We start from the raw sequence: 17337 nt of genomic DNA, 5'->3' as shown, positions 1-17337 counted from the left end.
GGCTAATCATTATTACCTCTATTTTTGGTCAAGAATATTGAGTGCCTACTTCCTGGAGAGGCCATGCTGGTGACTGCTGTGGGGTGGTTCAAAAACTGCTCTGTCTGCAGGGTCAGCTGAGAACTTACAGTTGCTCATTTAAACAGTTACATTTGGGATTTAAACTTTTTTTCTTGGTTAATCCTCACCTAACAGTATTTTTCCATCGATTTTTAGAGAGAGTGGAAGGGAGGAAAGGAGGGAGGGAGGGAAACATCAATATGAGTGAGACACATCGATTGGTTGCCTCCCATACTCATCCCCACAAGGGCTGAGGATCGAACTTGCAACCCAGGTATGTGCCCTTGACCTGGAATTAAAGCTGAGACACTTCAGTGCTCAGGCTGACGCTCTAACCATTGAGCAATACCTACCAGTGCTAAACATAATTTTTTTTAACATATATTTTTTATTGATTTCAGAGAGGAAGGGAGAGGGAGAGAGAGATGGAAACATCAATGATGAGAGAGAATCATTGATCAGCTGCCTCCATCACGCCCCCTACTGGGCATGGAGCCCACAACCTGGGCATGTGCCCTTGCCTGGAATTGAACTGGGGACCCTTCAATCCTCAGGCTGACATTCTATATCCAGTGAGCCAAACCAGCTAGGACCATAATTATTTTTTAAGCTCATATTTTAAAATACAGTCGTGCCCCCATAACAATGTTTTGGTTAAAGACAGGCCATGCCCTAGTCCAGTGGTCGGCAAACTGCGGCTCGCTAGCCACATGCGGCTCGCGAGCCGTGGTTTGCCGCTCTGTTGATTAATGAGTTTACCGACTACTGCCCTAGTCGGTTTGGCACAGTGGATAGAGCATTGGCCTGTAGAGCAAAGGGTCCCAGGTTCAATTCTGGTCAAGGGCACGTACCATGGTTGCAGGTTCCTCCCCGGCCTGACCCCTGGTTGGAACGTGTGCAGGAGGCAACCAATCAATATGCTTCTCTCTCTCTCTTCCACTCTCTCTAAAAGATCAATGGAAAAATATCCTCAGGTGAGGATTAACAATAAATTATTAAAATAAAGACAGGCCACATGTATGACGGAGCTGAAAAATTCCTGTCGCCTGGTGACCTCACAGCCATTGTAAGATCACAGCACAAGGCATTACTCATGTGTTTGTGGTGCTTCTGGTATAAACAGACCTGCTGAGCTGCCATTCATATAAAAGTTCAGCACCTACAATTACGTACAATATATAACAGCGGTCGCCAACTGGTGGTCCGGGGACCACTGGTGGTCCGTAAGGTCCGAAAGGTTGGCGACCGCTGGTATGTAACACTTGATAATGTAATAAATGACTACAGGTTTGTGTATTTACTATACTACACTTTTTGTCATTATTTTAGAGGGTACTCCTTCTATTTGTTAAAAGTGTTTGTTGTAAAACAGTGTGCCGTGTTTTATTGGCAGCAGTCTCATTATCTCATGCTTCCCACATGTCTTGATTACATCATTTTCTCTGTGCTTGATTTAACTCATGTTTTGTACAGTAACATGAACAGGCTTGTAGCCTAAGAACAATAGGCTGTACCATACAGCCTAGGTGTGTAGTGGGCTATACCGTCTAGGTTTGTGTAAAAATAACATAGAAATAGATGTAATAGAAACAGATGAAAACTTATGATGGGAAATTTGTTTTTTTAATGTATTGCATAATTTTCTTTAATATTTAGTTTGCTTTTTTTCTCCTAGAAATTGGATTTTCAATTATGACAGCCTTTGTTGTTCCATAAAATAAGCCTGCTGTCATAGGATGGCCCTTTCTCCCACTGTTCCAGAGGGAATCCCGTTGAGCAATTATTCCAGTCCTTATGGGTTTGGGGGAACATGTATTGTGGCCTCATTGTATGATAAACAGTCGGATAGACTCTCCCTTTTTATGGGTAGGAGAAAAAGGAACATAATTGGCATCCAGAGGACAAAGTTAATGGTGTAGCCAGGATCCATCTTTAATATAGCCAACTACCTATTTGCTCCACTTTATTTTTATTGAAGTATAACTACATAAAGTGCACAAATCTTTTTTTTTTCCAATTACACTTTACATTCAGTATTATTTTGTATTAGTTTTAGGTGTATAGCATAGTAGTTAGATAATCATATGCTTTACCAAGTGGTCCCCTGATATATCCAGTACCCACCTGGCGCCGTACATCTATATATATGATCTATATATATAAAAGCTTAAGCGACCGTTTGATTGCTATGACATGCACTGACCACCAGGGGGCAGACGCTCAACACAAGAGCTGCCCCCTGGTGGTCAGTGCGCTCCCACAGCGGGAGCACCACTCAGCTGACCGACGGGCACCAGACACAGGGCTCATGGCTGGCCGCCACAGCCCGGAGACCGCAGCAAGCCTACCCAGCAGTGGCAGCAGCAAGCGCAGCAGGCCAGGATGAGCAGGAGTGGCAGGCGGCGTTGGACTGCCGGTTTCGGCCCGATCCCCGCAGGCAATGCTGAGGGACCCCACGCACCGAGCCTCTAGTAGTTACTATAAAGTGCACAGTCTTCAGTGTACAGCTTAGTGAATATATGTACACCCAGACCAGTGCTATTTTGAATGTCACCCTAATGCTTTCTCTTCTCAGTGGAGGCCTCTGAGCATTGTTGTCACGGCCTTTTCTATGATCCAATAGATGCCCACAAATCAGGCACAGAGAGCCGATTCTCCTGCATCTTGGGCATGTGAACATTTGGGGGGGAATAAAAAGCAAAGGGTTTTTAAAACACCATGATTTTATTCTTCTCTGCCACAATTTTTATGCCTAGTTTTTAACGTGGGGAATTAGCCTTATGTTCATTTGTTTATTTTAAGAAATAGAAAATCTGATTATCGCTTGGTTACTTCTTTACTCTTAATTTGACATGATTACCTATCATATTGCCTCGTAGAGAAAGCAGAACTCATAGTTAGTAGGTAAACATTTCCACAAATTTTTACCAAAACCTTTTGGCTGCTTTTCTTTCAGATACGAGATCCTAACTCCAAATGCTATTCCTAAAGGCTTTATGGATGGCAAACAGGCTTGTGAACGAATGGTAAGCTTTTCTTGATTTTTCTGCTTTGTGGACTATTGATATAATCTTTTCCTACAGCAAAAAAATAAATGAACTCTTTCGCTTTTAGATCCGGGCTTTAGAATTGGACCCAAACTTGTACAGAATTGGACAGAGCAAGATATTTTTCCGAGCTGGAGTTTTGGCACATTTAGAGGAAGAACGGGATTTAAAAATTACCGATATCATTATCTTCTTCCAAGCCGTTTGCAGAGGTTACCTAGCGAGAAAGTAAGTGGGCAATCATAAAAGGGGGAGGGTGGCTGTCTCTTCTGTGACAGGTCAAAAGAAGGACATAGTTAATAAAGCAGGACTAAAGACCGCCAGCCAGGGGACGGGAGGGACCCTGTCGCACTGTCTGCATTGCCTCGGACCCGCACTGGGAGTGTGGGACGTGGTAAATGGCAGCGCACTGTCAGGGCAGCATCTCGGAAGAAAGGGGAGGGCATCCGTGATGCGTGCCTGAGGCTGGCTGGGCGGCTCATGAACTGACCTGGGCTCCAGCAGCAGCCCGTTTCCCTGTGGGTGTCACTGAGGGCTTGATTTGATACATGGACCCACTCCGTGTCTTAGCCAAGTAAGAACGTGTGCCTTTAGGAAGTGGTCTCATGACAACAGCCATTAAGACACGCTTTTCTTTACATGACGAGTTTTTCCTGCTGTCCTTCAGGGCCTTTGCCAAGAAGCAGCAGCAGCTCAGCGCCCTGAAGGTCCTGCAGCGGAACTGCGCCGCATACCTGAAGCTGCGGCACTGGCAGTGGTGGCGCGTGTTCACGAAGGTGGGCTGCGGGGTCTCCACAGGAGCAGCAATCGCCCAGGGACCACCCTCAGGCAGGAGATGTGATGATAAACTGCTTAATTTTGTCACAGGTGAAGCCGCTCCTGCAAGTCACTCGCCAAGAGGAAGAACTTCAGGCCAAAGATGAAGAGCTGCTGAAGGTGAAGGAGAAGCAGACCAAGGTGGAAGGGGAGCTGGAGGAGATGGAGAGGAAGCACCAGCAGGTGTGTGCGCTGGCTTCTTAAAGTGGCACGCGTCCCAGCTGACGTGAGCGCCCCCACTGGCAGGAACTCGCACACGTTTCATTGTGGTCGCTGTCCCTACATACCATCTTAGTTTATGCGTATCTTTCACTCCTTTCCAAAGCATAGGCATTTGAGAACAGAGACAACAGATCCATCATGCCATGCATTTGTCTTTATATGAACCAAAATCAGCCTTACCTCTTGCATTTTTGTCTTTGTCGCATTTGGACACGCAGTTGAGCATGTCTGCTTATCAGACATGTATTCGCACCTGTTTTCAGTGAGACTCCCAGTGTTACCATGTCCTGTGACTGCTTATGGGGGAAATAGAAAAAGGTAAAAGGATGAGATGGGGCAAGGTCACCACCTGCCTCTTCGCAGCAACAGAGGTCTCCAGTCCGTGTCCCTTCCCAAGCAGTGGTGCTTCATGACAAATAGAGGCTCAGAACTGTTTATAGATGACAGTGATAGAATTGGAGTGTTCAAGGCCAAAAAGATTAACAATAAAGGCCAAAAAATCACTTGATACCAAACAGCTTTCGCAGTCACCATGAACTTTATTACATTTGAATGTTTTCCCTCCTGTTTTTCTGTCCCTTTGTAAATTACCTTAATAGAAGGATGGGAGTTCTTAAAATAGCATGAGTTTAATATGCTACAACTTGAGACAGCAGAAACAACTAAAGTGTTTTCATCTGGCTTATTTTGCTACAGCCAAAAACATACTTGGAAGTTTTGCCAGTAGCGGTAATATATTTGTGACTTTCCATTTCTTCGGTGTATTGACCACTGAAATGTTGGTGACTGTATCTTGTGTGTGTGCTGGGGGCAAGTCCTAGTCCTGGACGCTGTTTGTGATTGCAGCTCTTAGAAGAGAAGAACATCCTTGCAGAGCAGCTGCAGGCAGAGACTGAGCTCTTTGCTGAAGCCGAAGAGATGAGAGCCAGACTCGCTGCTAAGAAGCAGGAACTGGAAGAGATTCTGCATGACTTGGAGTCGAGGGTGGAAGAAGAAGAAGAAAGAAACCAAATCCTTCAAAATGAAAAGAAAAAAATGCAAGCACATATTCAGGTATCTATGGTCATTTTTTATTTAGAATTGTATTTTGGGTTTTCCAGGTGAATATATTGAATGAATAGAAGCTATGGGTTTAGATTCTTAATGTGTATTTTTTTTATTGTTGTTAATCCTCACCTGAAGGTATTTTTTCCATTGATTTTTAGAGAGAGTGGAAGGAACAGGGAGAGAAAGAGAGAGAGAGAAACACTGATGTGAGAGAGATGCATCGATTGGTTGCCTCCTGTACATGCCCTGACCAGGGCCTGGGATCGAGCCTGCAACCCAAATATGTGCCCTTGATCAGAATCAAACTCGGGACCCTTCAGTCCAGGGGCCAGTGCTCTATCCACTGAGCCAAACTGGCTAGGACTCTTAATATGTATTTAGGGCAAAAGGAGTCTTAAGTTTTAAGTACCTACTCTTGAAAGATGGCCATCGTTCAGAGCACACAAGTAATAGATTTCTTCAAACACAGATTTGTTGTTTTGAAGAAGAATCTTTTTCATGTTCTGATGTGGCATCTTACAGTATGCAAAGTGACTCAAAGTAGAACTCTCCCAAGGTCTGTACCCTTTTGTAGGGAACATAATTTGTCCTTTGTGTTGTCATTAATAATTCTGCGCTCACTCCATTCATTAGATAGGCATCTATGAGGTGGTTTGGTTCATAAGAAATGCTCAGCACTGACGTAGGAGGTGGGCAGGAATCAGAATAAAACACTCAGTTCTTGCTGGTGATTACTTTCTTACAGAGACACAAACTCAGAGCTATTGCTGTGGTTGAGTACTCAGATGATACAGACAGTAGTTGCTCTGTGCGTGCCCTCAGACACACACCCTCTCTTTCTCCTGCCTCCCTCCCTCAGCCTATCCAACATGCTCCGAGTGTCAGGGCATCTATATCTGCCACCATTGCTTCAAACTAAGCTTCCTTTCCTCCATGTCTTTCCCTTAATATTTTCTTACCCCATAACTTAATACAAAACACAGATAATTCAGATGTTTGTCAAAACCACAAAGGATATATTATCTCCTTGGCAGATACCCCATACAGTAAATCATTGGGACACTTTCCATTCTTCAACGTGCACAGCTTTCAGATATCCCATAATAAGTTAACAGAATATCACAAAAGCTGTAAAAAAGTGAATAACCTTTAATTATCAAGTCTAATCCTAGACTTTATTCAAAGAATAAATCAATGGAAGCTATCTAGTTACCTAACCTTGGGGGGTTATTAAACCAGGGTAATACTATACTGTTCTAAATGTTAAGATGTTTATTTTCATGGGCACTTATAATATCTTGATAGAGACAGTTGCAAAATAGTATACACAGTGGATCTAATTTAAGATATTTACATAACAAATTAATATGTAGGATTTTATATGGCAATATGCAGAAGATCTAGAATAACACCAACAACAGTTTTTCCCTGGTGGCATTATCAGCAGTTTGATTTTCTGTTCTCTTTGTTTAAGAAGACATGTTCATTTCAGTAATATGTTTTACTCATGGGGGAAGGACCCCAAATTCGCCTCTAATCCCCCAACCTACTTTTTAATATAAACTCTACATTTTAACAACTTCCAGTAAAATACTTGCATTTCTCTACTTTATTTAGAAAACAAATATGTCCTTGTGGAAATAGGGTGTTTTTATTTTGGTTTGGTTTTTCAAGGCTTTTTATCTTTGCATTCTTTACCAGACTCTTATATTTCTAGGGTTTTGCACTGTTAACTTATTCTCTCCCTTTGTGACATGTAAACTCATTCAAACACATTCTAAAAATATTTACAGTAATATTGTTATTATTAAGTATTCATGTTTTTCCTCATGAAATACCAGAGGTTCATGCTATTAACTGCATGGACTTTGGGAAAAATCCAACTTTGTCGCCCCCTTACTTCTTTTTTCTCTGAGGTTTGATCCCAATGTGCGAACCTTATTTGGATTTTGATTCAAACCAACTAATGTATGTTTAAGTGGCCTTTATCTTTTAGTAATACCTACTGCCTGGTTTTTCCAAATGAAATGTGTTTTGGATTTGCTTCAAAATAATGCCAGGGGAGAAGGGAGAAGGAGGCGACAGAGAGGAAGTGAGGTTGGCCATGAGCTAATGCTTGTTAAGGCTGGGCTGCTGCATCTGTGTGGGGCTCATTGTGCTGCCCTTCATATCTGTGTTTGAAGTTTACACAGTAAAAAGTTAGTCTTTTGCAAGGGCTTCATTTCAGAATCAACCATGAATAAATTACTTAGCCGAAGTTATTCTTGACGCTTTCTTAAATTGACCGTACATTGCTTTGTATGTACAACCTTGTTCAATCATGTGTATGTTATTGTGTACAATAATGTCAGAGCGTGAAATAAAGAGGAGCCTGTTATGATAAAAGTATGTGTAAACACCAGAAGCCCACCCAGTTTGGTGATGTGCTTGTGTTGTGAAAGGCACGCTTGAACAGAGACAGCCCACTGCCAGGCCCTCTCCTCTTTCAATTGTTATGTTTTGTTCTCTCAGCTTTTGGCAAAACATGTAGAGTAGACACAGATAAGTATGTGTTTGATGTAGTTCTATATTACTCATATTTCCCTGTGTCACTAATTCAGAAATATGCATTTTAATTACTATATGTTATTCCATTTTATAAATGTGCCAACTTTTATTTACCAAGACTTTCATGTAGTGTGTTCATAGTTCCTCAATATTGCACGTATTTAGCTCTGGCTGGTGTGCCTCGGTTGGAGCATCACCCCATACACCAAAAGGTGGCGAGTTCAATTCCTGGTCTGGGTGTATATGGGAGGCAACAGATCAATGTTTTTCTGTCAGTGTTTTTGTCCCTCTGTCTCTCTCCCTTCCTCTCTCCCCAAAAATTCAATTTTTAAAAAATTTCACTTTTTTATATGAATCACATCTGGTACTATTTCCTGACATTGCTGGCTTAACAGAAATGCTTGCTCTCAAAGCTTATTGCACGTTCTCATGCTGCCTTACAGAAGGATTGACCCAGTTTGAACGTAAACCTGTGGTTCATACGAATGTCTGTTTCATATAACTGCATTTCATATTTTTAAAAAGATCCTTCCCAGCCCTAGCTGGTTTTCTCAGTGGTTATAGTGTCAGCCCACGAACTGAAAGGTCACAGGTTCAATTCCAAAGTCATGTACCTCTGTTGCAGGCTCAATCCTGAGCCCCAATCGGGGTGCATGTGGGACACAACCAGTCGATGTGTCCCTCTCACATAGATGCTTCTCTCTGTCTCTACTCCTCCCTTCCACTCTCTAAAAATCAACGGGAAAATATCCTTGGGTGAGGATTAACAAATAGATATATATACACATATATCCTTGCCATTCTGAGCATCACAAATTGGTGTTTGTTTGTGGGTTTTTGTTTTGTTTGATTTTTCACAAATGGGCATTTCACGATGCAGTCCTTGGTTATTCATGTGGCCGGGTTTGGTGGGAAGGTGCGAGGCTGACTGTGTGTTCACAGGACCTGGAGGAGCAGCTGGACGAGGAAGAAGGGGCTCGGCAGAAGCTGCAGCTGGAGAAGGTGACGGCTGAGGCGAAAATAAAAAAGATGGAGGAGGAGATTCTGCTTCTTGAGGACCAAAACTCCAAATTTATCAAAGTACGGATGTTTCCCTTCAAAGCTGCTTTAGAGTATGGACTATTTATGTGGATGCTATCATGAAAGTGGCTTTAAACAAGAAATTCTACAAAGATTTCAGATTTGTTCATCTTCTCCCTCAGTCTCTACCTGTATAGGTTTCTAAAGACACAGTAGCAATTTAATGTTTCAAATCCACTAAGCATCCTTATAGTCCTTTAGACTTTTAATTTGCGCATTTTGTGCAAGTCGATCATTCATCGATGACTTGTCCCGTGTGTCCAAGCATTCATTCGTCAGCACTGGTTGTGGGAATCTGAAGGCCGGCGGCTGGGCCAACCCTGAAGGGTCAGCACCAAGATGATGAGCCTTCCGCCTCTTTGGAGGATGTGACCTGTTGGGGAGGCAGGGCCAGTTGTGTTCTAAGTTATACCAAACCCTAGTTGTTACTTGGAATGCCTTTTCTGAGGCAATTTTTTCTGTTCAGGAAAAGAAACTCATGGAGGATCGCATTGCTGAGTGCTCCTCTCAGCTGGCTGAAGAGGAAGAAAAGGCAAAAAACTTGGCCAAAATCAGGAATAAGCAAGAAGTGATGATCTCGGATTTAGAAGGTTAGTGTTTGGGGCTAGGAAAATGTAGGACCGGGACAAATGAATGTTTAGATTTTGCTCTAATCAGAACATGAATAGCAGAGTATGCATGGTGACTACTAATAATGAGCCTTCGGTTTGTGTTCATTAAAACAGATCTAGTCACCACAATTTGTGATAGAATAGCAATAAATTATCCTTTTTAATTCATTTTTTAATATTAGGTCCCATGGTGAAATACAGTGCCCTTTGTGGCCGTACTTGGGATCTGAATCATGTTTGAGCTGTTCAGGCCTTGGACTTTGTGGGTCTGATCCAGAAAGTGCACCTGGGCTTTGCTTCATGATGGGACCGCTTCCTGGCAGGGACAGATTGCTGAGGGTGACAGTGTCCCGCTCCAGTGGCAAAAGATATGTCAGGGAATCCTGGGGATTTTTGCAAAATCAGCCCTGGCTTTCTTCAAAGAGAGAGAGAGCGAGAGAAGGGTGGATGTTGGAAAGAGCATAGAAAACCTTCCCTTCAGCTAGCAGCCGCGGACGTCTCCGCACCAGGGGAAGAGCCTACTCTTAACGCCCAGCATCGTGAAGGGCTGTGGTCCTGCAGGGCGTGGTCACGCTTTCCAATGCATCGCTTTTATAAGGGGGAGAAAGGAGTTTGTTAGTTTGTTTGTTTGTTTGTTTGTTTGTTTTTAATATTTAGGGCTTTGCATTCTTTTTTTTTTTTTTTCATTCTTTTTTTGTCTTTTTTTTTCTTTTTTTTTTTTAAGTATAGTTGAGAGGTGGGGAACCATTTTCCTGCCAAGGGCCATTTGGATATTTATAACATCATTTGCGGGCCATACAAAATTATCAACTTAAAAATTACCCTGCTATCTTTGGTCAAACGTTTAAGTAACTCACCCTTAATGCCTTGGCAGGGCCAGAGCAAATGATTTGGTGGGCCTTACATGGCCCGCGGGCCAGATGTTCCCCACCCCTGGTATAGACAAAAGAAGGGATGTCGTAGGAAATCGTTTCATAGGCCGTTTTACCAGTGTATGGTCCCCTACTGAGGAAGTGCACCTACAGCAGAGGTGCCTGCTCACCTGTGTGATGCGCCTGCGATGCTTGGTCTCATCTCCTCAGCATTTGGTTCCCACTGGAGAGCACAAAGGCATACAGGTTCTGTTGTGAGAAGGCATCCGAGTGGAACAGATCGCTGGTGTTGATTAAGGAATCATTGCCAAATCAAAGAGGGGAGGGCAGAAAAGCTGCAGAACCCTCTGCCCTCTCTCCCTCATGTGTGGGAACGGCTGTCCTGGTTCAACCAGGGATTCCCCATGAAAGGGAGTGGGTGACAGGCAGTTGCACACACTGCCGGCCTCGGCTGGGCCCCTCTGCAAACCTGGGCATAGCGATGGGCACACCATGAGAAGCTTTCTGATCGCTTCGCTCTAATAGCATGCCCACTTCCCATGAAAGGACGTCCTTAGAACCCACCCAGCTTCTTCCTTAAAATACCCTCCTCCCACCAATGACCTGACTTCAGTTTGATTTAATGGGTTTTGAATGACTCATTGGTACAGTGTTATCAAGGCAAGGACACCCTTTTAAGTAAAAGGGCTTCTTTTCGACTTTAATCGGTTTGCATTTGGAGTTTTTCATTTGGCATGTCCCTCAGTGTGCTGAAGATCTGTGTCTTGCCTTAAAGAACGCTTAAAGAAGGAAGAGAAAACCCGTCAGGAGCTGGAAAAGGCCAAGAGGAAACTGGACGGCGAGACGACTGACCTGCAGGACCAGATCGCTGAGCTGCAGGCCCAGATCGACGAGCTCAAGGTGCAGCTGGCCAAGAAGGAGGAGGAGCTGCAGGGCGCACTGGCCAGGTCCGCCCCCCAGAGCCTGTGGGAATGTGTGTGGGGGTTTTATTTCCATGTCTAGGTGCAGACCCAAACCCTGGGAGAGGAACACGTCATTTCCGTGTTGTTGGGTGTGGCATCCGAACCTGAAAACCCAGGAGCATGTCATTTATGTCAGGGCAGCAAGAAAACCTCCTAAGCCATTCTCAGAATTCACACTGAAACTCACTAGTCTCCTCAGGAAATGCTTGGAAATTCACAGCAGAAAAAATGACTGTGTCACAGCAAATGTTTTGTTTCTGTCCACATCAGTATGTTCGAGAAGTTTAGAGAAATCACTTTTCAGAAATGATACCCACCCCATACACTGGAAACATGATTTGCTATTCAGTTCTAGACCATTGGAAACTATATGTAGTAAATATATTTATATCTAATACTTTCACTTCTTTATAAAGAATAACTATTTGGCTACATGGTCATAGGACTTAGAGTTTATAATCAAAATCTGTAATACATATTTTTCTGTCCTCTATCACTGTTACTCTTACTTTGGCCAGATTTCTGCCTTTTCATTTACAGAGGTGAGAGCTAGATTCTAAAATTAAAGTTCTCACCACTCACTGTCACGTCTGTCAGCTTCCCCTCCCTCATCACAAACATCCCAACTATGCCCAGTCAGGTATCTACCATCATCCAACCACACACCAGCAAGAAGATGCAGATAGGAGAGATAAAGCATAAGGTAGAAGGCCTGGAGGTGGCGTGTCTCCTCTGCTGTGTGTTCTAAGAACTTCTTTGAATTTGCCGATTCTCTGTAGGATGGTACCAATTTGATAGACTAGACTGCTACCTTGAGCGGTGTTCTAATTATAACATTTTATTTTATAGGGAATTTTTTTTATGTTCTAATCATTAAAGTGATTGTCTTATCTCTAAATGGAGATATTTAGCCCTTTGCAAAGGGGGCTGGGCTTGATTCTGATTTTAGCTTTGCCAACCAGCTTTCAGGCCTTCGGGTACCTCTGTGTACCTCTTTGCCTGCCAGGCAGGCCCTGTGCAGCGCGCCAGCCTCGTGCCATGGCAGAGGCTGTGTAACCGGGTCTCCTTGTGGAGAGGTGCTGGGCGGTTCACCAGGGGAACAGCCCATCCTCACCCCTGCTGAGTGCGGCCCGGGCCTGGCTGTTCTAACAGGGGCGACGATGAAACACTCCACAAGAACAACGCCCTTAAAGTCGTGCGAGAGCTGCAAGCCCAAATTGCTGAACTTCAAGAAGACTTTGAATCTGAGAAGGCTTCACGGAACAAGGCAGAGAAGCAGAAAAGGGACCTGAGTGAGGAGCTGGAAGCTCTGAAAACCGAGCTGGAGGACACGCTGGACACTACCGCCGCTCAACAGGAACTTCGGTGAGTGAGGGGCCGGCGCCCCGCTGGGCTCCGCACGAGAGCTGGCTGGCCCTCTTTAGGAGATGGTGTGCGTTCTTTTTTTAAAATGTACTTTATTGATTTTTTACATAGAGGAAGGGAGAGGGATAGAGAGAAACATTGATGAGCGAGAAACATCGATCAGCTGCCACCCACACACCCCCCACTGGGGATGTGCCCGCAACCAAGGCACATGCCCTTGACTGGAATCGAACCTGGGACCCTTCAGTCCACAGGCCGACGCTCTGTCCACTGAGCCAAACGGTCAGTGCTGGTGTGCATTCTTTATGTTGTATTTTAAGTATCCTCTCTCCGTCCTGAAAATAATGGCAGGTAGAACAGTAACAAAATAACAGTGGTTAGAAGCAAGCCAGCCCACTTGGGTAGGTGGATGGACCAACAGATTGAGGTGCACAGGGAGCCGCGATTAGAAAGCCAGTCAGTGCTGGGTATCTAAGGGAAGGATGGACAGACACACCCACAGCGGCTGGAAGGAGACTGACTTAGACCACGTGGGAGAGAGAGGACCGGAGAACTGGCTGGGACAGAGCCAGAAGAGGAGATACACGGGTGGCGCGCATCTGCTGGTAGCGCCACTGGTAAGCGAATAGATGGGAGGGAGGTACATGTTCAGGACAAGGAACGGAAGGTGAGGACAGGCACTCAGAGCAGAGGCAGGGGCTGTCACAGATGAGCCAGCCGCCAGGTGCAGGCAGAAGAAAGTGACAAGCACAGGAGAGGGAGCACAGCTGGAGACATTGCACACAGCCTCCGTGTGTCAGCCCACAGAGAGTCACGGAGAGCGGTAGCCACAAGCGGTGAGCCGAGGCAGCCTGGGGCTCTTGCTGGCAAGAAAGAAAATTCTCATATAAGCCAAGGTGTCGTCTCCCAGATTGCTGTCTTGGCCTCTTCCTGACCATCAGCTTCTCCCTTAAGATTCAAGCTGCCAGGTGCAGGAGGCCCAGCTCAGGGATAGCCAGCTCGCCATGGCTGGCAGATTTGGCTGGCAGCTTGCAGTGTGCACGAGTGCATGCACAAGCATGTGCGCGCACAGACGCGCGCGTGCTGTCCCAGGGTGGAGTAGCCCATCATGCTGAGAAGGAGGCTATGGGCAAAACAAGGACAAGGAATCGTTGGTGAAGTCGGGTGGTCAGAGAGGTGGGAGGACCTGAGGACCTGGGAAGGAGGTGTGCTGGGGGAAGCCAGTGGTGCCCTTCCCTGGAAGATGGAGTCTGCAACGTGCTCACCTGGGTGCCGGGACCCGGAGAGAACCACATCCCCAAGTCTGCAGAGCGGGCTTTCTGGGCAGGGACACAGGCGACAGGAGAGGGTGGAGAAGCGGGGGTGAGCCTAGGAACACGTCAGAGGGCCCTGTCTCAGTTGGAGCCCATCTGACGCTGGAAGCTTCCTGCCCACCTCAGCACGTGACCCTGCTTGTAGGAGCTTTAAATCCTGGCCTTCTCTAAAATGTCTGCTTTTTTTAAATTTGATGACCACAGAACTAGACTTTGTTGAACTATTTCTTCTCAGCTAGTCTTTTGAACACAATAGAAAAAGGCTTTCTGATCATTTCTTCCATTCAACTCTTAAAAAATATATATTTTAAGACGGTACAATTGATGCATGCATGTTAATTAAAACCATAGCTGTCCTCAAATATAGATTCTGCTATGTGAAGGATTACTGTGGCCTGCAGCTCAGATGTGCTAGTGTTCGTGTGTCCTTCGCTCTGGCTAAGGACCCCCATGCCCTGCCTCTCCAGCTGTGTATCACATGATTGGCATAAAAGGAACGGGCTCAGCAAGTCAGACCCCTCACTGGGCTCCATCTTCATTGGCATTTTAGCTCTTTAGACTTAGGATGAAGACGGGGGGCGGCGGCGGGGGGACAGGCCAGACCAATGCATATTCACCGCCAGGCACCGTGGCTGCGCGATGCTGGACCACAAGGAGTCTGCGGATTCCATTTGTCTGGCTACCTGCCACCCCAGAGCTGGCAGCTGCCCGGGCCCCTTCTCCCTTGGCACAGCTGACCTCCGCCCTCTAGATCCCACCGCTGCACCAGTAAATACGGGACAGTGTGTCCACACGGGAGTCGGCATACAAGTCACTGTTCTAACTGGTTCCTGGTTTAGTGTGGAGAGAGAAATGGTTTTAATATAGAGCTGTGCTTCAGGATGATTGTAAGTTACAGGTGTTTAAATTCTTGGTGTTAATATGGCACTTAGCTTAGTGGTTTCAGTCATTGACAAGCCATATCCTTAAAGACGGTGTTCAGATCGACCCACTTAAAGAGTGACTTGGGCCCTAGTCAGCTCAGTGGACAGAGCATCGGCCCGTGGACTGAAGGGTCCTGGATTCACTTCTGGTCAAGGGCACGTGCCTCGGTTGCAGGCTCGATTCCCGATCCTGGTCAGGGCATGTGTGGGAGATTTCTCTCTCTGTCTCTCCCCCTCCCTCCCACTTTCTCTAAAAAATCAATGGAAAAATATCGTCAGGTGAGGATTAACAAAACAAAAAAAGAGTGACTTGGGGTGAAGGCTTTTCTAGTTAGTGAAATAACATTGGTTTTTCAAGTTACCCAAATGTTATAACAAATTATAAAAAAGTCAGAAAGCCAAGGAAAAGCATTTGACACTAATGTGACCTTCATATGGTAAATGCAGGTTAGATAAAACCTCCGGGCACCTCAGGGCATTCCAGGTCTGTGGTCTGGGACCTGCCGTGTCTCATTTCAGCTTCCAGAGACCCTTTCTGAGCCAGGCATGCGGCCTCCGCCTGCCTCCTGACTTCCTGTCCCGCCTCCACGTGGCCACTGCCGGGCAGCCTGGGAGGACATTAGTGACTGCAGTTGTTCCCACGCCTGGTCAGAGAGGCTCCTGCTTCTTTCAGATGCAGCGTCCAGACTGATTTGACCTCCAACCGCCTGAGCTTTGGAAAGCCTCTTGGGACTCCCCCTTTCCAGTCTCACTGAAGTGTGGCTGGCGCTGCAGCAGGCAGCCTGGCGCCTGTGTTAGCCACTCCTGCCCTGTCGTGCGGCAGGGCTGCCAGAGCAGTTTGGAGCCCTCAGGGATGTCCACTGGGTCTCCAGTGTAGGTCAGCTGTGGAGGGGGGAGCAGGCTGTTTCCGGAAGGTTCCCCACACCGCAGTTAGGGGCACACCAGCCTATTGGAAAATAGCGCCACAAGTAACCAAAGTAATTGTAGCATTTTTTTAAAGCATCACTTTTTTTTTAATGTTTCCTTGATTTTTTTAAAAATACGTTTGTATTGATTTCAGAGAGGGAGAGAGAAAGAAACATCAATGATGAGAGAGTCATTGATTAGCTGCCTCCTGCACCCCCCTACTGGGCATCAAGCCCACAACCTGGGCATGTGCCCCGACCGGGAATCGAACCATGACCTCCTGGTTCATGGGGAGGTGCTCAACCACTGAGCCACACAGGACATAACAAATTAATTTTTAATTTAATTAGCCAGCTAATTCTGAGCTGCTTTCTCTAAAATATGTTTCTCTAGTACAAAACGTGAGCAAGAAGTGGCAGAGCTGAAGAAGGCTCTTGAGGAAGAAACTAAGAACCATGAAGCTCAGATCCAGGACATGAGGCAGAGACACGCGTCGGCCCTGGAGGAGCTGTCAGAGCAGCTGGAGCAGGCCAAGCGGGTGAGGGAGCCCTGCCCCTGGAGAGCCGGCCAGCCAGACCCCCTCCTCCCCACCCTTGCCCTGAAGTGTCCATTCCCAGCCCCTGTGGGCCGCTGTGGCGGCTGCTTTCTGAGGGCACCCTGCTTTCTTCCAAAGAGCAGTGGGCCCAGCCACCACCTCCAAGCACATTTCCTCCCAGGGCCGCCTCTCACTCACCATCCTCCTACGTCTCAGCTCAAGCACCTGGGCAGTTTGAGGCCCTCCTCCCACTCAGGTGCTGCCAGCGGGTCACCCTGTCCGTCTGTCCCCCCCACCCCCACCCCAATATTTCACGTGTTCCTTAGCGTGTCTCCCTTGGCGCCCCCCCCACCCCCACCCGCCGCCTCTGACCTCAAGTTGCCGCACACATTACTGCCACTCATTTCATTGTTCCCTCTTGGTGTCTCTAACACAGGCTTTCCATCCTGATGAAACTAATTTCATTTACCCTCTGACTCAGCCACCCTGGGCAGCGTTTCCCAGTCGTCATCATCCTTTCCTCCACGCTCTGGCCTTTGCTCCGACTTCCCCAGCGTTCTCGCCTCTTGCCCACACACCACCTTCCAGTTTATACAGGGACAACAGGAGCAGTTACTGACATTCACATTAGCATGTGTCCGTCGCTGCCAAGTGCTGTCACAGTGTGCGTCAGTCACGTGCACTGCCTTCTTTAACCTTCATTACAATCCTGAAGGTTAGTCTCTGTCATTCTCATTCAAAGACAACGAAACTGAGGCCCAGTCTTGTTAGAAAGTTAAGCCAGGATCACACAGCTAGTAAGTGGAAAGGCAGGTGGAGGCCAGGCAGTGAGGCTGCAGAGCCCCTTGTCACCCCCAACTAGATTGCTTTAAAAGCCTATCCCATGTCCCCTGTCATCCATGAGACAGCCTACTGTAACCACCTTGCATCAATACACACTGCTCACTCGTTTGTCAACCACCTGAGACTAACTTGCTGCAAACAAGGAGGACATGAATGAATCCTTACTCTTTGGACAGGGTGTCTCCCCC

The 17337-nt window shown here is 46.3% G+C and overlaps 1 protein-coding gene across 4 annotated transcripts in view; it reads left to right on the top strand.

The window, feature by feature from the left end:
• MYH10 (myosin heavy chain 10) overlaps positions 1 to 17337 on the top strand; it is a 141407-nt gene that overhangs the window by 103370 nt on the left and 20700 nt on the right. For all 4 annotated transcript variants that reach the window (XM_080678792.1, XM_080678790.1, XM_080678791.1 and 1 more), the window contains 10 exons: positions 3017 to 3086; positions 3175 to 3335; positions 3775 to 3883; positions 3975 to 4106; positions 4992 to 5198; positions 8682 to 8819; positions 9286 to 9409; positions 11078 to 11249; positions 12417 to 12629; positions 16165 to 16309. In XM_080678792.1, the coding sequence (XP_080534918.1) occupies positions 3017 to 3086; positions 3175 to 3335; positions 3775 to 3883; positions 3975 to 4106; positions 4992 to 5198; positions 8682 to 8819; positions 9286 to 9409; positions 11078 to 11249; positions 12417 to 12629; positions 16165 to 16309 (1471 nt within the window). The remainder of the gene's footprint in view (positions 1 to 3016; positions 3087 to 3174; positions 3336 to 3774; positions 3884 to 3974; positions 4107 to 4991; positions 5199 to 8681; positions 8820 to 9285; positions 9410 to 11077; positions 11250 to 12416; positions 12630 to 16164; positions 16310 to 17337) is intronic.

This window comes from Plecotus auritus (assembly GCF_963455305.1).
Source record: "Plecotus auritus genome assembly, chromosome: 7".
NCBI classification, from domain to species: domain Eukaryota; kingdom Metazoa; phylum Chordata; class Mammalia; order Chiroptera; family Vespertilionidae; genus Plecotus; species Plecotus auritus.
The sequence above is the reverse complement of the archived record's forward strand: the minus strand, read 5'-3'. Positions and strand labels throughout refer to the sequence as shown.